The 27,776-nt window shown below is 38.4% G+C and overlaps 1 protein-coding gene across 1 annotated transcript in view; it reads left to right on the top strand.

Annotated features, from left to right (window-relative positions):
• LOC150087390 (uncharacterized) overlaps nucleotides 1-27,776 on the top strand; it is a 208,233-nt gene that overhangs the window by 83,011 nt on the left and 97,446 nt on the right. The window contains exons 7-9 of the mRNA XM_090372039.1: nucleotides 3,963-4,044; nucleotides 9,535-9,632; nucleotides 20,361-20,501. Of these exons, the coding sequence (XP_090228165.1) occupies nucleotides 3,963-4,044; nucleotides 9,535-9,632; nucleotides 20,361-20,501 (321 nt within the window). The remainder of the gene's footprint in view (nucleotides 1-3,962; nucleotides 4,045-9,534; nucleotides 9,633-20,360; nucleotides 20,502-27,776) is intronic.

The raw sequence follows: 27,776 nt of genomic DNA, 5'->3' as shown, positions 1-27,776 counted from the left end.
GTTAATCCATTGGGCTCTTCCATGTCCACTTTCTGTTTACCCTTTTCTTGATAAAAGTGAAGATTACTGACATTCTTCAAGGTTCTGCAAATTCCACAGGTCTTTTGCCTCTTTCATTTCTTTCACCAATTCCAAAATTTCCTATAGGTCCCCTTTCTGCACTATTTTGTCTCTTTCCACCCTTAGCATTGACATCCCCCCATAATGATATGTAATAGGTTTTCTGCTCACCTAGAAGGCTCTCAATTTTGGTGTACATTTCTTCAACCTCTTCATCATCATGGCTCAATGTTGGTACATAAATCATTATAACCTTTAGCTTGTACCTCTTAGAATTCCTGAGTAGTAGTCTTGACACCCTTGGTAATGTACTTTTGAATTCCAAAATGTTGTTTTTTATGTCTTTATCAACCAGAAAGCCAACTCCACTTTTGCTCCTTTTACTGTTTCCATTGGTGTACAGAAGATTTCCACTTGATAAACTTAAGTGATTCTTTTCTTCTTCTGTTCATATGCTTCACTATACTCCACGAGGAATATTCCAAGTTGAATGAATAATGAAGTTGCCAGATTACTTGAGCCGAAAAAGACTGCATGGAAAAGTTGGAGCAATAAAAAGTACTAAAGCCTATAACAGCTACAAAGTGATCTGTAACAGTGCCACAGAAAAGGTTAGGCTGGCAAAGGCAAATTATGAGAAATTGCTAGCAAAGAGATCAAAGAGTGGGGATAAGAAATTCTTCACATATATAAATGCAAAGAAGAGAAGGGAAAAACCAAATCGGACCCTTATGTAATGGATGTGGGACAGTATTAGATACCAGCTGATGTTGCAGATAAACTCTATAGTTATTTCCATCTATATTTACAGAAGAAAAATCCTTTTTGTCAAAGAGAAATTATGGGAGTGAAATTGAAAAATATGAAATTAATGATATTGAAATTTCACATGATTATTTAATGAAAAACCTTTCGAGCTTGCAGGCCAGTAAGTCTCCTGTGGTTGATAGCATATACCCTATAATCTTAAGGGAGGAGGCAAGTGAATGCATTGAACCATTGAGGCTAATTATGAGACCATCACTGGACTTGGGAATGATTCTGTTGGATTGGAAAAGTGCCAATGTATCTCCAATACATAAGGGCAGTTCTAAGAGTGAAGTGGGAAATTACCAACCATCTATTCTACAACTGTCTTTCCTCAGTTTGAATTTATGCCTCCTCAGGTACTTAATCTGAGCAAGTGCAAGAATCCCATCAGCAGTGACCCTGCTCAAACCATTCAAGGCCTTATACACCTCAATTAGATCACCTCACAGGTGCTTAGTCTCCAGATGCTGAAATTTGCAGAATTTAAGCCTTTCTTGGTAAGAGTACCCCTTCGTGTCCCTCGCCAATCTTGTTGCCCTTCTCTATACTCACTCAAGCAACTCAACATCCTTCCTAAAATGAGGCCTCCAGACCTATATGCTTTTCATTTCCTTTTCCCTACTAGCAAAATTTCTGTATCTTATTGACAATACCCCATGACCTTCTCTGGCAGCCTGCCTGCACTGCTCAGAAAACTTCATATCTGACTACACAATTACTATCAGGTCTTTTTCATTATCTACCACCCTAAGTGTAGTACCACACAGTTGGTACATTTCTCTGGGGTTACTTCTATCCATATGCAGTACTTTGCATTTGTCTGTTAAATTTTAGTTGCCACTTCTCAGCCCATCTGCCCAACTTTTTCTAGATCTTGTTGCAGTAGCACACTGCCATTACTGTCATTAGCAACCCTGTAAACCTTTGTATCTCTGTAAACTTGGACATTAAGCCTGATATACCTTCATCAATGTCATTGATGAATACACAAAACAACAATGGGCCCAACACTGAACCCTTGGGAACTCCACTAATAAAGTTAGTCCATGAAGAGCGGCTTCCATTGATTACTACTTTTTGTCTTCTCCCACTCAAACACCCTTTTATCCATTTGTAGCAAATTGCCCTTAATACCATACTGCTCCAATTTATACAGTAGTCTTCTGTGTGCAACAGTATCAAAAGCTTTCCTGAAATCCAAGTATATGATATCAAAATTATTTTTTGCATCCAGTTCCTTTGCACCCATATCATAGTACCCAATCATATTTGTCAGACAAGACTTTCCCTTAACAAACCCATGCTGTGTCTGAATTATTATTGCAGTCTTGTCGAGATGATACTGCAATGCTTCTTTAACCAGTGACTCCATTATTTTCCCCTGAACAGAAATTAAACTAACATGTCTGTAATTACTCATTGTCACCCTTTGATTCCCATTTTGTGAATTGGGGATACATTTGCACATCTCCTGTCCTTTGGAACTTTCCCATGAGTCCAAGGATGCTCTCATAATTATGGCTAAGGGATTGCTGACTTCCTTTGCTGCCTCCTTTAATATAACTGGATAGATCCTGTCCACCCCAGGTGCCTTTCTTATATTTAACTTCAATTTCTCCTCCACTTTGCTCTTGGTTATTACAAAATCATTAAGCTCCCTGTGAGAATGGGCGCCTCCATAGCCAAGTGGTCAGGAGCAGCAGTGCATAGCACACACTTCTTGATTTGACCAGGGTTCGAGCCCGTGACCACCAAATATGGAGGATGCGGAAAGGTCAGGGAATGACCACCACATATCCCCGGAGCAATATGGCCTTATTTGCTAATGCTTCTAGAAACCAAAATAACTAACTAACTAACCTGTTAGAATTTAATAAGCTTCTGTCCTTTGCTTCTCTGCAGAATTCTTCGTGTGTGAATGTAGATACAAAATGCTCATTCAGTTTGCCAGCTGTCTCAGTGGGATCATCAACAGTTGAACCATCGATATCAAGTGGACCAACCTGATTCGTCCCCTTCCTTCTAGAGTTTATAAGTAAAGGAGTCCTTGCTGTTTTTCTTAGCATCCTTTGGCAAATATTTCTTGTAATCTGCCTTCGCTTGTCTAACCTCCTTTATGACTAGCTTTTAACTACCATAGGTTTCTCTGTCATGTGATAATTTTTATGTATCCCATGCATTTTTCTTCTCTGCTATGAGTCTCATTAGTTCATGTGACATCTATTTGGGCCTAATCCTGAACAGTATTTCTTAATTTGTATGAAAAGCATAGTAGCTTCCAAAATTAATTCCTTGAATGCTTTCCATTTAGAATTTGCTGTTGGTAAAATCATCAGTTGGTTCCACTGTATAGAATTTAAAAACTGTCTGAGACCAATGTATTTTGGATCCTTGCTCTGCTCTTTTATTTTTCTCATAGAATGCAGCTTTTGGAGAAATGAGAAGTGGAAGCACTTATAATGGGGTATGTTTACAAATGGCTGTAAACATACCCAAAGAACAGCCAATTACCTAAGACTGCATTATATGTGATTATTGCAAATTACTGTTATTAAATTTTCTTCCAAATCCAAGGAACTGAAATTATTTGATCATCAACTAAGGAGATACATCACTTAAATACAGTGAGATGTACTTAGGTGTATTTATACAAGACCATATATGTCCCCCCCCCCATCCCAGTCTGCACAAACCTTTGCATGGTGTGTGTGTGTGTGTGTCCTGTTAGACTGTGCTCAGGATAACTGCCCCAAAACCCACCCACCGAGTTATACTCTGAGTACGTGTAAAGTTATTTACTTATACTCAGACCAGCTGTATAAAAACTAAAAAATTTATTTTGTTGACTAATTTTAAAGTTATTTAAATGCCACATTTTTAAAGCATAATCAGTAAGTTAGTGGAAATAATTTGTGCATGAATCATGATAGTATCCCTTAAAGATTGCCTTTCCTAGAGACATTGTTCCAATAAAAATTGTTTTTAATAAACAAGAATTATACACTTGTTTTATTCTCTACTTTATTAGTTTATTTAATGTAAGCTAGGAAAAGTGCTGTTGAATATTTATAAGTAAAAATATTTTGTGGCAGTATGAAGATGAGAAAATATCACATCGAGCTACACAGGACAAATTAACAGAGATGGAAAAAATTGTTGACCAGATTAAAAGAGGTATTTATTCTATTATCAACTTATTTTATTGATTCAATAATAATTTATTTCTCGTATTTGTAATGCTTATTACAGCTGAAGAAAATGTTTATCAACAAACTATACAAGTGAACAAAACAACCAAGCATGACATACTTGAAATTCTGATAGGAGGTTTGATTATTGTGCTGTAAGCACTGTTTCGGCCAAACTTAATCCAAGTTGATAAAGAAAACACAGTTGAACCAGCAAATGCAGTAGCTAAAATAAATTTTAATACGGTAAATAGGAGCTTTCAGAATAGCGTATTCCTTCATCAGCTAAGTACATACTGGATCACATTATATTATATAAAATTTGCATGTTACAGATAATTGGATTTTTGTAGTAATGCATAAATTAATTGATAATTAATTGTGACAATTTGTTTTTCTGTCCTTTAGTACAGTATTGTCTGATGATGGGTTGCTGCAAGGTTCCTAAAAATGTTACCTAATTGTACAATATATTTAGTCGATAAGGCTAAATAAACTAACTTTAAAAAATCCACATTGTATAAGACTAGTTATTTAAAGAGAAAAATTTCATGGAACATAAAGTACCATCATTTCCTTATTATATTACTTCTGGAAGCTTCAAATGCATGCCTCAGTGGATACAACAAACAAATGTTGGTTCTACTGTAAATCCATGATTTACAATACAACCAACAGGCAATTCACTAATCAGCCATGCCACACATATATTAATATAAAAAAAAAATTTGTTTGGTTTAATGGTTCAAAGCACCTGAACTACAGTTTTTACCAATCTATAAAATAACTGCAATATTACTTGTAGTACTGTTTATAATCAGCTGAATATAAGTAGTACTATAAGTAATATTGGAGTTACTTTATAGAAATCCATAAAGAAATGCTTACCTATGACACAGTTTTGGCATCAAAATTTTGATATTAACCATAAGTAATTTATTTTATAGACATATAAGTTAGCAGAAATGCATCATATCTTTAGCATTAGTAGAGGCATAGTAAGCTTATACAGCATCAGCTAAAAAAAAAAAAAAAAAAAATCTGGGCAGGAAGAAGAATCCCATCAGCATTGAGCTTGCTTAAACCATTCAAGGCCTTATACTCCTCCATCAGATCACCTCATAGGTACCAGTCAGCAGACACTGCAATTTGCAAAACTTAAGTCTTTCTTCGTAACAGCAACCCTTTGTTCCATTCACTAATTGGATACTATAACCACATCATAGTATCCAATCAAATTGGTCAGACAAGACTTTCCCTTAACAAACACAGGCTGTGTCTGAGCTATAACTGAAGTCTTGTCTAGATGATCCTGCAGTGCTTCTTTAACCAGTGCCTCAATTAATTTCCCTGTAACAGAAGTTAAATCTTACTTTCTTTGCTGCTCCTTTAATATACAGTCAGTCCTCGTATAGCACGATAGTTGTGTTCCTAGAAACCCTCGTTCACTGCAAAATCGTGCAGTATAAACAACAAGCCCTATGGGAAAAATAGGGTTAGGTGCCGACCACCCAAGATTGAACGCACATTTGTAACCAAAATATTACCAAACACAATAAAAAATCGTATATAAAAATACTTATGTATTTTATTACGACTATTACGTAATAAAATATTGCTAATGCTTTTGCTTCTATTGTAAGCAAACTTATTTTTTGTTTGATTTTCTATCCGAACAGATGACAGTCTTTCCATCTCTTCCAATTCTTTGTCTTAATCTAATGGATTTTAATTACACTTTGAGTTGTTCCTGCTATGAAAGTTGTTTTTATTTTCTCTGCGTTCTTTCTAATTCTTGGCGTTGCCTCATTTAGGCCTGCAGCAAGTTCAATATCACATGGTCTTTCATTTCGCTCGAAGCGTTTCACAATTTCATATTCCATCTCTATCGACAGAGGTGGACTGACCATAAGCCTTACCGGGGAAACCCCGGTGTGATTTTGGCCATAAACCATAGTATGAGGCCACTATAAATTTTCCCGGGTAAGAATTTTTGATCTAGTCGTCCTTCGTTTATCGATATTGCTTTTCTTTTTCTCTATGAATCTGCAGTGTCTTCACCGAGACACTTTCTTTTCACACCTTTTTTAAGTATTTACTCATTTTTAGGGAGTAAAGCACAATTACAAAACGAGGAGGCACACTTGATACAGATAAACAAAGCTGCACACATGTAGCAACTGAATAAACAACACTGTAAAGGCAGAGATACACTATTAACACCTCACATTCTACTAAAGCACATTTCTAGGGGTTACTACAATAAAAACAATTTCCAGTTGCGTTTCTGCTAGTCAAATCTGTTATAAACTGGTAGTAAACTCGATCTAATTGCATTTGCGATTATACCGATAGCTGGAATTGTGTTGGTTTTTACGTTATTATGGTGAAATGTGTTTCCCCTTCACTGATATAAGAAACATAAATACATTTTCAGAATCTTCTCTTCATTTTTATCATGTTGTGTTCGGTTTGGGGTGATTCTGTGTTCGACTGCCATTTCTTGTAAACACAAATGCAAATCGTGCATAAGCGAATTCGGTTCGTGTTATATAAGATATCGTTCCCCTATTTATTTATAAATCGTGTATGATCAAATTCATGTAGTGTAAACACACGTTATACGAGGACTGACTCTAACTGGATAGATTCCATCCACCCCAGGTGCCTTTTTTATGTTTATCTTCAACAGTTTCTCCTTCACTTTGCTCTCAGTTATTAAAAAATCATTTAACTCACTACCATAGTTTAACACACCTCTGGTATTCCCCTCCCTGAATAACTCGTGTAAATATAGATGCAAAATACTCATTCAGTTTGTTAGCTACCTGACCAGGATCATCAACAGTTGAACCATTAATATCAAGTATACCAATCTGATTCATCCCCTTCCTTCTAGAAATTACATGAGTAAAGAACTCTTTGCTGTTTTTCTTTGCATCCTTTGCCACAGGTTTTTCGTAAACTGCCTTTGTCTGCCTAACCTTCTTTGTGACTGGATTACAGACCACCTTATATCTTCCATAGGCTTCTGTGTCACCTGTTAATTTATATGTATCCCATGCATTTTTCTTCTCTGCCACATGCCTCATTAGTTCACTTGACATCCATTTAGGCCTAAACCTTGAACAATTTTTCTTTAGTTGGAACAAAATACCTAGTAGCTTCCAAGATTAATTCGAATTTGCTGTTGGTAATATTACCATTAGCATAGGCACATGATGCAATAAAGCAAGCTTATATAGCATCAGCCAAAAAAAAAAATCTCCTTATTTCACCCATCCACTCGCTCCAAATTTTGTCAAGGTCTCACTTGAATCTATTTAAGTTATCAACTTCTACAACAACAGATGGAAGTTTGTTCTAGCAATCAACCACCTGCTCGCTAAAGAAAAACTTCCACACATCTATCCTACAACCGTCTTTGCTCAATTTGAATTTATGCCCTCTCAGGCGATTATTCTGAGCAACAGGAAGAATCCCATCAGCATTGAGCATGCTCACACCATTCAAAGCTTTATACACCTCAATCAGATCACCTCGCAGGTGCCTGGTCTCCAGACGCTGCAATTTGCAGAACTTAAGCCTTTCTTCGTAAGAGCAACCCTTTGTTCCACTCACCAATCTCATTGCCCTTCTCTGTACTTGTTCCAGCAGCTCTACATCCTTTCCTAAAATGATGCCTCCAGACCTGTATACAGTACTCAAGGTGTGGCCTGACCATTGCGCTATATGAGGGGACATCACCCCCTTATCCCTCCTAGCAAAATCCTGTATATCATTGACAAGACACCGTGAGCTACTCTTGCAGCCTTTTTTGCAATGCTCAGAAAACTTCATATCTGACTGCACAGTTATTATTATTAGCCATATGGTGCAAGGAAGCCTGAGGCTTATGCTGCACCAGCCGAAAAAAAAAAAAATTTCCTGAGAGAGAGTGTGAGCGAGTGTCAGAAGTAGAAAGGAATCACCAAGAAAGAGAAGAATGATGATATCCAGCTCAGGACCCTGGGTTTGCCAAGCCCATACTCACCAGATGTGAGCCCCTGGGGTACCCTCAGGTCATTTTCATTCTCCACTACCCTGAGTGTAGTACAAAGCAGATGATACATTAATCTAGGGTTACTGCCACCCATATGCAGTACTTTACATTTGTCAGTGTTAAACTTCAGTTAAACTTCTCAGTCTATCTGCCCAACTTTTCCAGATTCTGTTGCAGTAGTATACTATCATTACGGTCATTAACAACCCTGCCAACCTTTGTATCATTTGCAAACTTAGACATTAACCCTAATATACCTTCATCAATATCATTGATAAATACCGAAAACAACAATGGGCCCAACACCGAACCCTGGAGGATTCCACTAATAACATACATTAGTTCATGAAGAGCAGTGTCCATTGATAATGACCCTCTGTCTTTTCCCACTCAACCATCCTTTTATCTATTGTAGCAACTTGCCCTTAATGCCATACTGCTCCAATTTGTACAGTTGTTGTTGTTTGGTTTTTAGGAGCATTAGCAACTAAGGCCATATTGCTCCGGGATATACGGTGGTCATTCCATGACCTTTCCGCATTCTCCATATTTGGTGGTGACGGGCTCGAACCCCGGTCTAATCAAGAAGCGTGTGCTACGCACTGCTGCTCCTTCCCACCTGGCTACGGAGGCGCCTAATTTGTACAGTAGTCTTCCATGTGCCACAGTATCAAAAGCTTTCCTAAAATCCAAGTATATGATATCAAAGTTTATATACTATTGAAGAAATGAAAGATGAAATTGCAGCTGTTGTAGAGGTCATTTCTGAAAAAACATTGGCTGCACTTATGGAAAACTTTAGTTTACATCTGGAAATTGTTTTGAATGCACAGGGATTATGTACTGAATATGTTTTTGCTTGAATGATTAACTCCTAAATCTTACATGTTCAAATGGCACCAAACTACCAGTCCTGGTGCAATACATCAAAAAATAGGTATTCCAACCTGTTGTCTTTTCTTGATGATTCTTCATATTCAGGGTGACTTTAAAATAAGTTCTTTAATTTTGAGTCTTATCTCTAAGTGTTTTTTGAAGAATTAAAAATGTAGAATATTCCTTATTCCTACATTTGAGAATCTCTTTAAATTTTTTCGTAGTAAAAATTCAAAAATCAACATTTTCTGAATGTGCTTTGTATAAGTCTTGCTTGTTGTTGTACTGACTTACCATTGCATTGTAAAATACAATGGTTTGAAATGCACATATTAAGAACTGTGTTGTTGCTAAAGGAGCAAAATAAATAATGTTATTAAAGAACATTTGAAATCCACTATAATCAATGGAACTTGATTTTTACATGTTAATTTAGTTGGTTTCACTGTAAATCATAAAATGTATGTTTGATTGATCATTATTCCTTTCTATTGTTTTTCTTCATTTATTTGCATCCAAATGAGTGGAATTTGTTTTATTCTAACTTTATAATTTTAGTTTCAGTATTAGCCATTGAAGAATTTGAAGACCTTGAACTTGTCTGTAACCAGGAGGAAGAAAAGACAAAAAAAACAAGTGAAGAAGAATTTGCAATTGTAAGTTTATGTATTCTTCAGATGTGCATTTCTTCATACTTATTTTACATCCTTTGCATACAAATATTGAACAGCTTACTTGGTACCGGGGGGGGAGGGAGTACTTTCTGGAATTTTATTCAGTCTCATTATACCCTTCATTGAGAACAGATCCAATGTTATGTGCTATGCCAATGATCTAAAAATATTAATTAGAATCAGTCTTGGAGACAAGATGACAGATATCAATGCCAACATTGATGCAATTCTCAGCAACCTCAAAAACTGTCTTAAATGCTTCAGGCTCTCCATCAACATGTCTAAATCGACCCAGATTATCTTTTCACTGAAAAATAATCCAACACAGACCATAGCTGCTATTGGAGCATCTCAAATACTAAATCTACCCATGCACATAGACTTAGGCATTTTTTTCAACTCCAAGTTACGATTTCACTATCATATTGAAAAAAAAAAAAAAAAAACCACTTAATTCCATCAGATCTGCTGACTAGCAAAATATCAACTCTTCCACATCTGTGAACCTATGCTAGCTTGCAAATACATAATCACCTTCCTCTATCCTAGAATCCTGTACAGAGCTGAAATTTGGGCATCGGGTTCCCACACTAACATGAAACACATTTTTTGCTGATAAATACTGGTTGGTATAAATGGGCCTCCCACAAATTTAATCTTCCCCCTCTACAGTGGACAACAGCAATGGCACAAGAACTGGGGCTAAGGAGGCCACCAAAACTAGTTGAAATATGATTGGTATTCACTGCTGAAATGGTCACTGGCATTATATTGGAGCCTAATATATGGGAAATATGTTCGTGACACATTCCCTCTATATGTTTAAGATTTCGTCATACATTTCATTCAGTAGGAAACAGTACAACATGCTTGCCTTATTGTACTGTTTCCTACTGAATGAGATGCATGAAGAAATCCAGTAACTTAATGCTGACCTCCATCAATTTGCCACCATATTCTACTATATTGTATAACTTGGAAACTGCAACCTTGCTGGAGTTTCACATATAACTGTGTCTTGGGTGTATATAGAATGGTATAACAACCATATAACATTCAGTGAACAGCAGTCCTGTGGTTGAGAAGCAGTTTGATGTAAAAGGCCAATGAAAGCTGATAAGACTTGTACCAGAATGGCTGCAGTTAATCAAATAAGAACACAGTACAACAGTGGTAACCAAAGGTGCATTTCAGAATGCACAATTTATTGTACCTTGTCATAGATGAGCATTGCAGCCAATGACCAAAATGGAATCCACTCCTGTCAACGAAAAAACAAGAAGGTACAGTTAAACTGAGCTCCGGAACACTAATATTGGACAGTAGAGGATTGGAAAAATGTTTCCTGATATAATGAATCACAGTTCCTATGTTTCATGTTAATGAGAGGACTAGAATATGACAAAAGAAACATGAGTCCATGTATCCATTGTACTATTGTTAGCTAATTTTCTTTCATCTTACTTATTAGTTTAAATTGAAAACTTTGTTTTATTTTGCTTCTTTTTTGTAAAGAAGCAGTGTTCTGTTTCAATGTAAGTATCGAAATACTTTGAGAAAATAACACTACAAGTACTCTGCATTATTTTTCTGTTTGGAGGGAACTATGGTCCCGACAGTAATGGAGCTTTTCCAGCAGATGTTTTTCAGAATCTACTAAAGCCTGACATAGCTGAGTGGTCAGGAGTGCAAGTGCAATAGCACACACTCTTTGAGTGGACTGGGGTTCAAGCCCGTGACTGCTAAATATGATTACCGTTTGTATTGATTGATTGATTTATTGTTAACTCCGCTGACCTGGTGGTCGTGCCAGAGTATAAACAAGAACGTTTTTTTTTTTTTTTTAAATATCTGCTTGATTAAAAATGAGAGTAACTTTACATTGACTCATAGATAATATGGTTGTTTTTAAAATGAATGTACACTCAACACTCTGAAATGTGCTCTCTCTCAAATGATGCAAGGAAGAAAGCTTATACAGCATCAGCCAAAAAAACTTACTAATAATTTCCTGTCCATCTCCTCCTCCTCTAATAATCTGTCTAGTTCTTCCTTAAGTTTATTTAAATTGCTCACTTTCACATTACAGATTGAAGTCTGCATAGTCTCCCATCGTGAGATGATGAGGCAATTACCTTACAGTCCTTCTCGCCAATTTACCTCTAATGTTAATTTTCCCTTTTTTCCATGGTGATAGGTCATGTTCCAGTGAGGTTCACTTCATGAACATATTCTTTTCGACTTCTCAGTTTCCTCTCACTTTCTTTTATTTTTCTTCAATTTCACTTACAGCAAATTTTTAATGAAAGTGTCTAATTTCAGGGAAAAAATTATTTAATTAGTCTTTAAATTAATTGATTAATTTAAATTTCTAAAAGTTCCAATGAGATTAATTGTAACTTTAGACGGACAAAAGAATTGAGTTTTTGAATCAAGAAAGCTGAGCCAGTTTTCATCCATTAAAAGGCAGAAGTATAACTAGGGTATGGGAAGTGTGGCCTAGCCATAGGCACCAATTAATCGCAGGCACTGAATGGAGCTAAAGACATAGAATAACTGAATTTATGATTTATTTTAAAAATATGACAATTCTTGTTATAAAAATTGCTCATAATAAGACTTTTTTTTTTTTTATATAAAAGTACCATCTCATGGGTAATAATTTAATATTATAATTAATTCAAAAATATTATTTAATATTATATAACTATAGTTTAAATGTTATATAATTTTGATATCTGTAGATGTCAAAATTCTTAGCAGCTTATCCATATATTGACTGGAACTTGTGGGTTGGTCACTCACACACAAGTAAGACTTTTGTGGATTTATTGGATGATTGTTTTCTGCAGCAGCATGTTCGAGGGGCAACCAGAGAGGGTAATACTCTTGATCTGGTTATCAGCAGTGATCATTCGCGTATTAAGAATTTGCAGATAAAGGAACCACTAGGTGGCAGTGATCACAGTGTACTGATGTGAGATTTACTTAAAGATATAATTACCATCAGGGGAAAAGGAAAGGGTTTTTGCTTTTGTAAAGGTGAGAACAGTGGTCTCAGACAGTTTTTAAATTCTGTACAGTGGGTTCAACTGACGATGTTACCAACAGTAAATTCTAAGTGGGAAGCATTCAAGGAATTAATCGTGGATGCTACTAAAAGTTTCATACCTAATTAAGAAATATTGTTCAAGGTTTAGCCCTAAATGGTTATTAGCATTAGCATTAGCACGGGCATTTGATGCAAGAAAGCAAGCTTATGCAGCATCAGCCAAAAAAAAAAAAAAAAAAAACCCACTTCCACTTCACCCCTCTGTTCGTTCAATATACCTGTCCAGCTGAGCCTTAAACTTATTTAGGCTATCAACCTCCACGACAAGGGATGGAAGTCTGTTCCACCAACCAACCACCCGCTGGCTAAAGGCAAATTTCCGCACGTATATCCTACATCTTTCTTTCCTCAATTTGAATTTATGCCCTCTCAGGTGATTATTCTGAGCTAGAGGAAGAATCCTATCAGCATTGAGCATGCTCAAACCATTCAAGGCTTTATACACCTCTATCAGATCACCTCGCTGGTGCCTAGTCTCCAGACACTGTAATTTGCAAAACTTAAGCCTTTCTTCGTACGAGCACCCCTTTGTTCCATTCACTAATCTTGTTGCCCTTCTCTGTACTCGTTCCAGCAGCTCTACATCCTTCTTGAAATGAGGCCTCCAGACCTGTATACAGTACTCTAGGTGTGGCCTGACCATTGCCTTATACAAGGGAATAATCGCCTCCTTATCCCTGCTGGAAAAATTCCTGTATACCATTGACAATACTCCATGAGCTACTCTTGCAGCCCGTCTGCACTGATCAGAGAACTTCATATCCGCCTGCACAACCACCCCCAAGTCCCTTTCATTCTCTACCACTGTCAGTGTAGTACCACAGAGTTGATACGTTGCTCTGGGGTTGCTGTTTCCCATGTGTAGTACTTTACATTTGTCAATGTTAAACTTCATTTGCCACCTCTCAGCCCATCTGCTCAACCTTTCCAGATCCTGTTGCAGCAGCGTAGTGTCCTTGACAACCCTGCCAACCTTTGTATCGTCTGCAAACTTGGACATTAAGCTTGATATACCATCATCAATATCATTTATAAATACAGAAAACAATAATGGACCCAACACTGAGCCCTGAGGGACTCCACTAATAACATTAGTCCACGATGAGCAGTGTCCATTGATTACTATTCTCTGTCTTCTCCCCCTCAACCACCCCTTTATCCATAGCAGCAATTTGCCTCCAATGTCACACTCTCCAATTTGTGTAGCAGTCTTCCATGTGCAACAGTATCAAAAGCCTTTCTAAGATCCAAGTATATAATATCAAAGCTATTCCCTGCATCCAGTTCTTTTGTGACTGCATCATAGTATCCAATCAAATTGGTCAGGCAAGACTTCCCCTTAACAAAACCATGCTGTGTCCGAGCTATAACTGAAGTCTTGTCTAAATGATCCTGCAGTGCTTCTTTAACCAGTGCCTCCATTAATTTTCCTGGAACAGAAGTTAAGCTCACAGGTCTATAATTACTTGTGTCAGCCTTTGATCCTCCTTTGTGAATTGGGGTCACATTTGCACATTTCCAGTCTATGGGTACCTCCCCTGAGTCCAAGGAAGCTCTCATAATTATGGCTAAGGTTTTGCTTACTTCCTTTGCTGCCTCCTTTAATATAACTGGATAGATCCCATCCACCCCAGGTGCCTTTCTTGTGTTTATCTTCAACAATTTTTCCTCCACTTTACTCCCAGTTATTTCAAGATTCTGTAGCTTACTGCTAGAGTTGAATACACCTCTGTCATTCCCCTCGCTGAATAACTCCTCATGTGTGAATGTCGATGCAAAATATTCATTTAGTTTGTTAGCTACCTGAGCAGGATCATCAACAGTTGACCCATCAATATCAAGTGGACCAATCTGATTCATCTCCTTCCTTCTAGAGTTTACATAAGTAAAGAACTCTTTGCTGTTTTTCTTTGCATCCCTTGCCAAGGATTTCTTGTAATCTGCCTTCGCCTGCCTAACCTCCTTTGTAACTTGGTTGCATATCAACTTGTATCTATCGTAGGATTCTGTGTCATGTGTTAATTTGTAAGTATCCCATGCATTTCTCTTCTCTGCCATATGCCTCATTAGTTCATCTGACATCCATTTTTGGCCTAAACCTTGAACAATATTTCTTAGTTGGTATGTAAAGCCTAGTAGCTTCCAAGATAAGTTCTTTGAATACTTCCCATTTTGAATTTGCTGTTGGTAACATCATCAGTTGGTGTCCCACTGTATAGAATTTAAATACTGTCTCAGTCCATCGTAGTTGCCTTTACGGAAGCAATAACCCTTCCCTTTACCCCTAATGGTAGTTACCTCTTTGAGTAAATCCCACTTCAGCACACTGTGATCACTGCCACCTAGTGGTTCATTTATCTGCAGATTCTTAATGCATGAAGAATCACTGCTGATAATCAAATCAAGAGTATTACTCCCTCTAGTTGCCTCCCGAACATGCTGATGTAGAAAACAATCATCCAATAAATCCACAAAAGCCCTGCTAGTGTGTGAGTGACCAGCCCCCAAATTCCAGTCAATATCTGGGAAATTAAAATCTCCCATTATAAGACTCTCTGATTTACTGGCCCACTCTATTTCCCCGTACAGTTTCTTATTATACTCATCAGAGTCATTAGGCCTATAGCACACTCCTACTCTCAATTTTGATCTCCCAATGCTTATGTCACACCAAACTGACTCAACACTGCACTGTCCAGCGATGTCGACTGGCTTCACTTCCTTGGTTTTTATGTGTTTCTTAACTAATAGCATAACCCCTCCCCCCCTTCCTATCCTGTCTATCCTTTCTGTAGACGTTGTACTCCCCAAATTCCAGTTCTGCATCCCTTATATCTGTGTGACACCACGTCTTCGATATCCCAACAATATCCGCCTTTGATGTTCTGAGCAATACCTCAAATTCATCAAATTTGTTTACTAAACTCCTAGCATTGGTGTATACGCAAGTATACCTGCACCTGTTTCTATTCTTAGCTACCCTAACACAACCCATGTGTTTACTTGTACCGCAATGGCTCCCAGCACTCTCTGAAATATTAAGCATCTTGTTTTTCAGGCTTCTGCTCATTCTAATAGAAGCAGTGCAAGAATCTCTTTCACCTCTGCCAGTGGCTACTGTCAATCTATTGGTCTTTGTCTCCCCCCAAGCTAGCAGTTTTCTGACCCACCTAACACTGCCTCGATAGCATCAGCAAATATTCTTGCACCCTTTATATTTAAGTGTATCCCATCCCTGTAGAAGCAATCTCTCCTGTTAACAAGTACAGTCCAGGCTGAAAAAAATTCTACCCCTTGAGCCTTGCACAATCTTTCCAGGGCCGAATTGATCGACAAGGCTCTCATCATATACTCCCTCCTATCGTGTCTGGGCAGAATTGCAGACACTTTCAAATTCAACCCTAATTCTCGGCTTTTGTTCAACAGTGACCTGTACTTGTTAAGTAATTCTGCCGGTCTCCTACTCTTAATATCATTAGTGCCAACGTTACAACTATATCACCTTTTGTGCCCTTAAAAGATGATATTCGCTCTACAACGTCATCAACCTTTGCCCCTGGCAGACATTCCCTGGTCCTGTTCCACCTATCCTTTTTACAAAGCATGTTCCCCGTTTCAATGACAATAGAGTCACCAACAATTACTAGTTCCTTCGGGACCAGAGCATTCTGCCTTGGGGGTTGCCTCTGTGTCACATGATGCCCAAGTGCAAGCTCTGGCGTTGATGTGGGGAGCTGAGAGCTTGATGGGCCCCTCAATTTAGTTCCTTCGAGGGCATCCACCCTGTCCTTCAAGCTCTCATATAGGCCCACAAGAACGCTGAGTTGTTGCCTGATATCGATACACTCCTTGCATCGCGCACACACAAAGACATCCCCCATGGCAGTATCATGTCCCATACCTGATTGCTCTGCAAACATCAAGCAAACAGTGCATTTTATAAGGTTGTGAGTCAGAGGACAACTGCCCCCCTCAGTTCTGCTCTGAGCCACAGCACTTCCATTAGCTTGAGCCTTTTGCTTTGCTGCTCTGGTCTGAGTCATGATTCTATTAATTTATTAATTAATTATAATTAATTATATTATGTTATTAATTGTTAAATATAATTAATTAAGTTACGTTTGTAATCTAAGTCGTTATATGTATTTATTTAAAAGTACAATTTAACTGCTAACGAAGTTCAACTAACGCTATCTAGTACGGTATATAACTATCGCATCACAAAGGCGGGAACTTACGAACTTTATATCTACGGACACCTAAGTATTAATTAACTTTCAAATCTCGCTGTCTCAATTCAGAATAAACTAACGATCCTTACTAGGTCTATAAGCTACTTACAGAAATAATCGATGTAAAAAATATTCAATCAAGCGGTTAAATATGGCTAAAGAACTTCTCGTTCAGCGGAGTTATCAAATGAACTAATGAGTCTCGTGACAGAGAAGAAAAATGCATGGGATGCTTATAAATTATCAAGCGACTCAGAAGCCTATGGCAGATATAAGATAGTCTGTAATCAGGTCACAAAGGAGGTTAGGAAGGCGAAGGCAGATTACGAGAAATCTTTGGCAAAAGATGCTAAGAAAAACAGCAAGGATTTCTTTACTTATATAAACTCTAAAAGGAAGGGGACGAATCCGATTGGTCCACTGGATATCGATGGTTCGGCTGTTGATGATCCTGCTCAGATAGCAAACAAACTGAATGAGTATTTTGCATCTACATTCGCACATGAGGAGTTATTAAGTTTGAAAATGGCAGAAGGTTATCAAATTGTAGCAGGGTGCTTAATGATTTTGTAATAACTGAGAGCAAAGTGGAGGAGAAATTGTTGAAGTTAAACATAAGAAAGGCACCTGGGGTGGATGAGATCTATCCAGTTATATTAAAGGAGGCAGCAAAACAACTAAGAAAACCCTTAGCCATAATTATGAGCGCATCCTTGGACTCAGGGGAGTTCCCCATGGACTGGAGATGTGCAAATGTATCCCCAATTCACAAAGGGGGGATCGAAGGGTGACATGAGTAATTACAGACCAGTTAGTTTAACTTCTGTTCCGGGTAAAATAATGGAGTCACTGGTTAAAGATGCATTGCAGGATCATATAGGCGCGCCTCCGTAGCCAGGTGGGAAGGAGCAGTAGTGCGTATCACATGCTTCTTGATTAGACCGGGGTTCGAGCCCGTCACCACCAAATACGGAAGATGCGGAAAGGTCAGAAAATGACCACGGCATATCCCGGAGCAATATGGCCTTAGTTGCTAATGCTCCAAAAAACAACAACAACAAGCAGGATCATCTAGACAAGACTGCAGCTGTAATTGAGACACAGCATGAGTTTGTTAAGGGAAAGTCTTGTCTGACAAATTTGATAGGATATTATGATGTGGTACAAAGCAACTGGATGCAAAAAATAATTTTGATATCATATATTTGGATTTCAGGAAAGCGTTTGACACTGTTGTGCAGGGAAGACTATTGTACAAATTGGAGCAGAATAGTATTAACGGTAAATTGCTGCAATGGATAAAAGGATGGTTCAGTGGGAAAAGACAGAGGGTGGTAATTAATGGGTGCTGCTCCTCGTGGACTAATGTTATTAGTGGAGTCCCACAGGGTTCAGTTTTGGGTCCACTGTTTTGTATATTTTTCATTGATATTGATGAAGGTATATCAGGCTTCGTGTCGAAGTTTGCAGATGATATAAAGGTTGGCAGGGTTGTTAATGACAGTAATGGCAGTGTACTACTGCAACAGGATCTAGATAATTTGGATAGATGGGCTAAGAAGTGGCAACTGGGCACCTCCGTAGCTAGGTGGGAAGGAGCAGCAGTGTGTAGCACACGCTTGTTGATTAGACTGGGGTTCGAGCCTGCCACCACCAAAGGCAGAGGATGCGGAAAGGTCAGGGAATGACCACCACATATCCCGGAGCAACATGGCCTTAGTTGCTAATGTGCCTAAACACCAAATAAAAAACATAACAAACAAGTGGCAACTGAAGTTTAACCTTGACAAATGCAAAGTACTGCATATGGGTAGAAGTAACTCCAGAGAAACGTACCAACTGTGTGGTACTACACTTAAGGTGGTAGAAAATGAAAAAGACCTGGGAGTAATTCTGCAGTCAGATATGAAGTTTTCTGAGCAATGCAGACAGGCTGCCAGGGCAGATCATGTGGTTTTGTCAATGATATATAGGAATTTTTCTAGCAGGGAGGAGGAGGTGATTGTCCCTCTGTATAAGGCAATGGTCAGGCCATGTCTAGAGTACTGCATATAGGTCTGGAGGCCTCATTTTAGGAAGGATGTAGATTTGCTTGAGTGTTTACAGAGAAGGGCAACAAGATTGGTGAGGGGAATGAAGGGATCCTCTTACCAAGAGTGGCTTAAGTTCTGCAAATTGCAGTGGCTGGAGACTTGGCACCTGCGCGGTGATCTGATTGCAGTGCATAAGGCCTTGAATGGGTTGAGCACGCTGAATTCTGATGGGATCCTTCTACTTGTTCAGATTACGAATCTAAGGGGGCATAAATTTAAATTAAGAAAAGACAGATTTAGAATAGATGTGCAGAAATTTGTCTTTAGCCAGCGGGTGGTTAATTGCTGGAATAAACAGTCGTTGTGGAAGTTGATAGGTTAAATAAATTTAAGGAGGAACTAGACAGGCATTTGGAGGGAATGGTATGTTTTTTTTTTTTTTTTTTTGGCTGATGCTACATAAGCTCATACACTTGCTTTCTTGCATCACATGCTACTACTACTATATCAGATGTTGATTTAATGCTTATGCTCCAAATGATATAAATCATACATTCAAAAAAGCTTAAGTTGCTTCTTTAAAAGGTACTTCTTTTAAAGGCACTCGTTTGTTACTTCCCTGCCTAGAAAGGTCAGCATAACCTTCATAAAAACCTGACTCAATTTCTTTATTGTAAAATGTGTCTGCTCTAACTTTTCATGGTAATTTCTTAACTACCAAGATTACATTTTTACTCTTTTATTTACCTACTTCCACCTGTTGTGGATAAATTTATATTTTAATAATGAATTTAAAGGAAGACTTTGAAGGTTTTTTCTTTTTTGTCTGAAGTGATATAAGCTTGCTTCTTTGCTTCATCACACTAAGACATGATGTAGTATATCATTAAGTCTAATATTATATTGCTATTAGATTTTTTCTAACTTAATTTAATCAATCATCTTTGAATGTTAATTTATTGCTGATTATTTTAGCTCTTATATATTGTCATACTTTTAATTTCCGTAGTTTTTTTTGTTTGTAGAGACTTTAAAAAATGTCATTATCTGTTAAAAATAATTTATTATTTATTAACTTTCAACTCAACCCTATAATTTTATTACTGGTGGCTCTTTTTTTTAATAAATCAGTATGCTGTCACTGGAGATTTCTAACTTTAAACAGGAAGCCAAAACCTATAGAGGTGGCAGCCCTAGTTGTACTGAATCAACTTTTTTTTTAAAGATTATTTAATATATTCAAAATTGCTATTTCATTGTTTATTAGTTTAAACTTGGCCTATTAAATGTTAGTGTAATTATAAAAACAAATGTTCCTGTTTGTTTATTTTAGACAGAGAAAGAGGCTTTAGCTGAACCAAACCTTATCATAAAAGAGAGAGAAATATCTGATGAAAAGCTAGAAGAATCACTCCAGAAGATAGAGGAGTTAACACAAATGTTGTCAGAGGAAAAAAACCAGCATGAAGCACTGGTAATGTAAATACAGTGGAATAATTTAACTCTATATTCCTATAGTTCATTAAAATTGTTTCTTCTACTTAGTATTTTTTCATACTTATGTGACTGGTTCAGTAAAGAACCATATTCACTTAGAACCGTAAACAACCATATTTACATATTCTTGGTGACAGAAAGTTGTAATTAGGACACATGAATCACATGAATTAATTCTTTTCTGTGTAGCCACCACACATTTCTGACATCTATCATACACTTCCAGAGGCTAAATTTGTAGAGCACCACTGGTTTCGTTTCTCTTGAAAAGAGCAACCAGTTGTGTTCCAAAAGTCCATTATCAACAGTACTTGCCATGCAAAAAAAGAACTTCAGAGATAAAAAGAAATCTGAGAGACCAAAGTCAGCAGAATGTGGAGGATAACACGTATGTTGTTATTGTAGAATAACATCATACTGTTGTTCAGTATTCCTTGCCATTTTTCCTTCCCAAGAAATTGTGAGCCTCATCATCAGCCATTTTCAATCCACTGCAGGATGAAAGCCTCTCCAGCAACTTTCCAGTTCCTTCTGTTTTGTGCAATGGCCATCCATTTACTACCCACAAACTCAAGAATTTCATCTGTCCATCTCTGTTGTCGTCTTCCAAGTTTTCTTCTAACTCCTCATGGGTACCATTCTGTTATTTTCTTAGTCCATCTGTCATGTCTTCAAGCTTTGTGTCCTGCCCAAAACCATTTTAGTTCTTTAGTTTTGATAAGAATGTCCTTTACTTGAGTTTGCTGCCTAATCTGTGTGTTTCTCTTCTTATATAACAGTCTGATTCCCAATATAATTCGTTCAATCCTTCGCTGTGTTGTTCTCAGTTTCTTTTCCATTCTTTTGGTGAGTGCCCAAGTTTCACTTCCATAAGTCATGGTGGGGGGGGGGGCGGTATCCATTGGTTCATTATTTTACGTTTCAGACAAATTGGGATATTGCCCCGCAGTATGTGACTATATTTCCTGAATTCTATCCATCCAAAATTTATTCTTCTCTTAACATCCAGCCATTTATCATTATTACAGCTAATGACTTGTCCAAGATAAGCATATGAATCCACCTTTTCAATTACTGCTCCTTCAATGATTATATCCGTTTCTGTGGCATACTTGTTCATCATTAATTTTGTTTTAGCCATATTCATCTTTGTCCAAAACCCTTACTAACTCTGCATAACTGATTAAGATTTTCCTCTAATTCTTTGGGATCGTGACTGATGATCACAGTGTCATCTGTAAATGGTTTTGTTACTCTCCATTCACAATGACTCCTTTCTGCGACCAGTCTAACTTTCTGAAAGTTTCCTCAAGGGCAGTAGTAAACAACTTCGGAGATATTGTGTCTCCTTGTCAAATTTGCTAATTCTAATTTTAATTTGCTATTTTAAATTTGCTACTGTGTTTGTCTAGTCTAATAAAGGAGGTAGTGTTCTCATATATTTTCTTCAAAATCATAATATATGTGGTACCTATGCCTTGTTTTTCCAATGACCCTTGTGAACAACTTGTAGATGTGGGATAACAAGCTAATTGGTCTATAATTTCCAATTTCTGATTTATCTCCTTTCTTATGCAGCAAAACTATGATTGCATTATTCCACTCATTGGGCATCATCACACCTTTTCTAATGCATTTTGTGAAGAGTCTTGCCAGTTTTTGTGCCATGTCTCTTCCTCCCAATTTTAACAACTCTACAGTAACTTCATCTTCCCCCGGGGCTTTCTGATTCTTCATTTTCTTCAACACATGTTTTACCATATCAGGTATGTCGTATGTGTTACTAATTTGCAATCCATCTTCCCCGCTGCTGAAATCATTCCCTTGCTCCTTGCCGCCTTCGTAGATGGGTGGGCAGGAGCAGTAGTGCATAGCACATGCTTCTTGATTAGACCGGGGTTCGAGCCCGTGCCCACCAAATACGGAGGATGCGCAAAGTCAGAGAATGACCACTGCATATCCCCGGAGCAATATGGCCTTAGTTGCTAATGCTCCTAAAAAAAAAAAAAAAAAACCAAAACCCTTGCTCCTTGTATAATTCTCTATAGTAGTTTTCTGCTATTTGAATTATGCCTTCTCTGCTATTTATAAGTACACCATCGCTATTCTCCAGTTTCAGTATCATTTGTCTTTCTGTATTACTGCTCATGGCTGCTGATTTAAGTCCTTTGCTTTCCCTTAATTCTTGTTCTGCTTTTAATATACACGTAAGTTAGTTATAAACCAGTTATACAAATATATTAACAAAAATCAGTAGCTTTCGGGACGCGTGTCCCTTTGTCAACTGACAAATTAAATACAATACAACGAACTGAGTGAGGCACGTTAATCATGCGTCGTTGTTGCGCAGAAGTGTGCTGCTTTCTACGCCACTGATCATCCAGCAATAAAACGGTTGTCTCCAGGATGGGATGTAGACGTATGCCTTTCTGGCGATTTAATGCCTTTGGATTGTTTACTATGTTGAGTGACTCTAGCCATAGGCGGTGGCGAGAGTGCCGTGAGTGGTCTACTATTTCAAAGTCGCGTTTGGGGTCAAGATCGTGGTTGGTGGCCCAAAAATGTTCCGCGACCGCGGACTGGTCAGTTTCGGCAAGCTGGATTGCTCTGTCGTGTTCCGTGAGGCGATCCTGGAAACGTCTTGATGTTTCTTCTATGTAGCAACTGTTACAGTCTCTACAGGTGATGCGATATACCACATTGCTGCGTAAGACAGGTGTGACAGGGGTCTTCACGCCGGAGACAAGTGAACGTAGGTTCCTGCAGGGTAATTGCACACATTTGATGTTGTAACTTCTAAGGACCTTCGAGATCCGTCTTGACACGCCTGGATAATAGGGAATGTAGGCGGACGATATACCGACTTGGTTCGGTAGTCTTGGGTTGGATGCGAGTTCTTCTGCCTGTAATAGGCATCTGCTTAGTACATGGGATGGATAACCACATTTGGTTAGGTCCGCCTTCACATGGGAGATCTTGTTACGCCTAATTGTGTCGGTGCTGGAATGGCTCCAGCACCGACACAGCACCAAGCAGAAGAACTCACATCCAACGGGGAATATTTTTTGTAATTAGGATAGGTGGAGTAGAACCAGGGTATGTCTGCCGAGAGCAACTATTAATGATGTCACCAACAGATTGTCAGATTTTAAGGGGGGTAAAGAGAATATTATTATTCATGTGGTGACAAATAACATTAAACGTACACGATCTGACGATTTGTTGGAAAAATACAGGACCATGCTGAGAAAATGCCGCGAGCTAGGCCATAATGTCTATGTGTCTGCAATTCTGCACAAACACGATAGGGATTTGTTAAAAGCCTTGTGGATTAACTCAAGACTTGAAGGACTCTGCAAAGCTTTAGGGGAGAAATTTCTATCAGCATGGCTCACACTTGTAGGTAGAAGGAATTTGTTTTGTAGAGATGGGATACACTTAAACAAAGGTGGTGCAAAAGTTTTTGCCAGTATTATTGAGGATACCTTAAAGGTTCAGGAAAACTGCTAGTTGGGGGGGGGGGGTAATACTGACACCCATTTATCTGATAATATTGGTCAAAGTAACTCTTGCACATACCTCAAGAGTTCTTATCTGTTACCCCAACTGGGCATATTATCTAGATGTTCTGGGGGCAGAAACGTTTCAAGTGAGCAGGTAGCTAATGCCAGGGAAGAGAGCCTAAAAAACTTCAAGGGTTGTGTTAGGGTTGTTAAATATACAAGAACAGTAAGTCTTAATTGTTTATATAGTAATGTTAGAAGTGTCGTCAATAAAATGAGCGAATTCGAACTGCTGGTTAAAACAAGTAATGTGGACAAAATAGGGCTTACGGAGACGTGGTGCCACCTGGAAATTGGGGATGAAGAGTTTCAGTACAGCTTGTATAATGTATTTAGGAAAGGGTAGATAGAAGGGGTGGTGGGGTAATGCTTCTTATCAGAAGCAGCCTGAGTGCAACGATAGCTTTCCCGGATTCAGACGTTTCACATGCTAGTATAGAATCTGTATGGTGTGAGATAGTTGGAAACAAAGGTATAATGCAAGTAGGAGTAATCAACAGACCAGGTGATTGTGAAGATTATGACAAAACCCTCTACATGCAAATGGAATGGGCAAGTAAGCGTGAATGTCTTATTATGGGTGATTTCAATTTGCCTCTAATTGATTGGAGTAAATGGGAAGGAAACTCGACATAGGGAACAAAATTTTTAAATCAAATAGATGACTGTTATTTGTATCAACATGTCAGGGAAAGTACTAGAGAAAAGAATATCCTAGACCTCATCATCACCCATGAATCAGATGAAATAACAGGGCTTACAGTAGCAGGAAGTGATCACGGAGTTCTACGGTGGATGATGATGAGAGAGGTAGCAGCAGTAAAAGGCAAAGGAATGGGTTTTAATTTCAGAAAAGGAAATTATGATGCCTTAAGGTACTACATGGCCTCTATTAACTGGGTAGATATCGCACAGAGAATGAATACATTTGAACTGTGGTATGCTTTGAAAACATTAATCACAGATGCCTTGAATGTGTATTTACCATTAAAAAAAATATTCCACGAGGAGGGTTCCAAGTTGGATGAATAGTGAAGTTGCCACATTACTTGAGCAGAAATAGGTGGCATGGAAAGGTTACAGAGCAATAAAAAGTATTGAAGCCTATAACAGCTACAAGGTGATGTGTAATAGAGCCATAGAAAAGGTTCAACAGGCAAAGGCAGTTTATGAGAAATCACTAGCAAACAGAGCAAAGGGGGGGGGGATAAGAAATTCTTCACATATATAAATGCCAAGAAGAGAAGGACAAACCAGATCGGACCTTTACGTAAGGGAAAGGGGATAGTATTAAATACACCTACTGCCGTTGCAGATGAACTCAACGGTTATTTTGCATCGATATTTACAAATGAAAAACCTTTTGTGGCAAGGAAATTGTGGGAGTGAAGTTGAAAAATATGTAATTAATGATATTGAAATTTCACAAGATTATTTAATGAAAAAACATTCGAGCCTACAGGCCAGTAAGGCTCCTGGAGTTGATGGAATATACCCTATAATCTTAAAGGAGGCGTCAAGTGAGTGCATTGAACCATTGAGACTAATTATGTGAGCATCACTAGACTCTGGGGAGATTCCCTTGGATTGGAAAAGTGCCAATGTATCTCCCATACATAAGGGTGGCTCTAAGAGTGAAGTGGGAAATTATCGACCTGTCAGTCTGACTTCAGTGGTAGGGCAAATAGTGGAAGCAATGATCAAGGGTGGAATTCAGGATCAGTTGGATCGAATTAAAATTCTCAAGGATACTCAGCATGGTTTTGTAAAGGGAAAATCATGTTTAACAAATCTGGTTCGCTATTTTGAAAGGGTCACTCACGAGCTGGATTTAGGGAATAATTTCAACATTGTTTATTTAGATTTCGGCAAAGCTTTTGACTCAGTCCGACATGAGTGGTTACTTAATAATCTGAAACAGGTTGGAATTACTGGGAAAATCCTTAGATGGATAGCAGGATGGCTTCAGGGCAGGAGGCAGAGGGTTATGATAAATGGCTATTCCTCAGATTGTAAGAAGTGGGGTTTCCCAAGGATCAGTATTAGGACCACTGTTGTTTTTAATTTTCATAAATGACATTGATGAAGGGATAGAGGGCGTGATGTCTAAATTTGCAGATGTTAAAATTGGTAGAATAGTTAATGATCACTGTCAAGCTGAGCTTCTTCAGAGAGACCTAGATAGACTTCAGGAATGGTCAGAAAAATGGCAGCTATGCTTTAATCCAACAAAGTGTAAGGAAAACAGTAAACACCTGGGAAACAGTAATCCCAAAATAACTTATTCACTTGGTGGAGTTCAACTAAGCCCAGTGCTGGAGGAAAGGGACTTGGGTGTTATGATGCGGTCAGAGGTGAAATTTTCTGAGCATTGTAAACAGGTTGAAAGGAAGGCCCATGGTGTCCTATCGATGATCTATCGAACTTTTGCAAGTAGAGATAGGAACGTGATAATCCCATTATACAGGGTGTTTCAGTTAAACGTTTCAGAACTTCTAAGAGGGGTAGGGTACATCCTGACAACTCGAAATCATATAGCAATGTGGGGTCGGAAATGCTTTCGTGAAGCGGTATTGTACACAGAACTCGTCGTGCGACGTCGTGCAGCACAGATTCGATTTTCGGTCAATGTATGGGCCGGTATTATGGGAGATCACCTCATCGGCCCTTATCTGTCACCGTGTCGTCTAACCGGACCTATCTACTTGATCTTTCTGCAGCAAGTATTGCCACAACTTTTGAGAGATGAACAGATTTCTGCATCGACGCAACAGGCAATGTGGTTCCAACACGATGGAGCCCCTGCCCATTACAGCGGAGATGTTCGTAACTACATGGATGTCACATTTGGTCAACAGTGGATCGGACGTGGTGGTCCCGTGCGTTGGCCTGCTCGGTCACCCGACCTATCATGTCTTGATTTTTATTTCTGGGGTCATATGAAATCGCTAGTTTATGACACCCCTGTTGACAATGCTGAGGAGCTGGTTGCAAGAATCGCAGTAGCTGCCGAAGAAATTCGAAATTCGCCTGGAGTATTCCAGAATGTTCGGATGTCCATGCGTCGGAGATGTGAGGCGTGCATTGTAGCCCGTGGAAGAAACTTCGAACACTTACTTTAATCCATGTACCTTTTGCTTCTTTTCATGTATTATTAAAACAATTTCTCACTTACGGTCTCTTTTTCTTTATGGTGCTTCTGTGTACAATACCGCTTCAGGAAAGCATTTCCGATCCCACATTGCTATATGATTTCGAGTTGTCAGGATGTACCCTACCCCTCTTAGAAGTTCTGAAACGTTTAACTGAAACACCCTGTATAAGGCTTTTGTTAGACCACACTTTGAATACTGTGTTCAAGTATGGAGACCGCACCTAAAGAAAGACATCGAGCTTCTTGAAAGGGTGCAAAGACGGGTAACTCGTCTGGTGAAATCGGCAAAAGGACGTCCTTATGAAGAAAGACTTTGAATATGTGGGTTGCAGAGTTTGGAAACTTAGACACCTTAGAGGAGATTTGATTGAGGTGTTTAAGGCTCTGAGAGGTATCAGTAAAATGAATGAGGACAAAATTTTCAAGATTATAAATGATGCTCGAACTAAGGGACATAAATTCAAGTTACGGGGGGGAAATGTTTAGATTGGACTGCAGGAAGTTTTATTTTAGCCAGAGAGTTATAAATTACTGG

Source organism: Mastigoproctus giganteus, chromosome 4 (assembly GCF_048544385.1).
Source record: "Mastigoproctus giganteus isolate SK-2022 chromosome 4, ASM4854438v1, whole genome shotgun sequence".
Taxonomy (NCBI): domain Eukaryota; kingdom Metazoa; phylum Arthropoda; class Arachnida; order Uropygi; family Thelyphonidae; genus Mastigoproctus; species Mastigoproctus giganteus.
The sequence above is the reverse complement of the archived record's forward strand: the minus strand, read 5'-3'. Positions and strand labels throughout refer to the sequence as shown.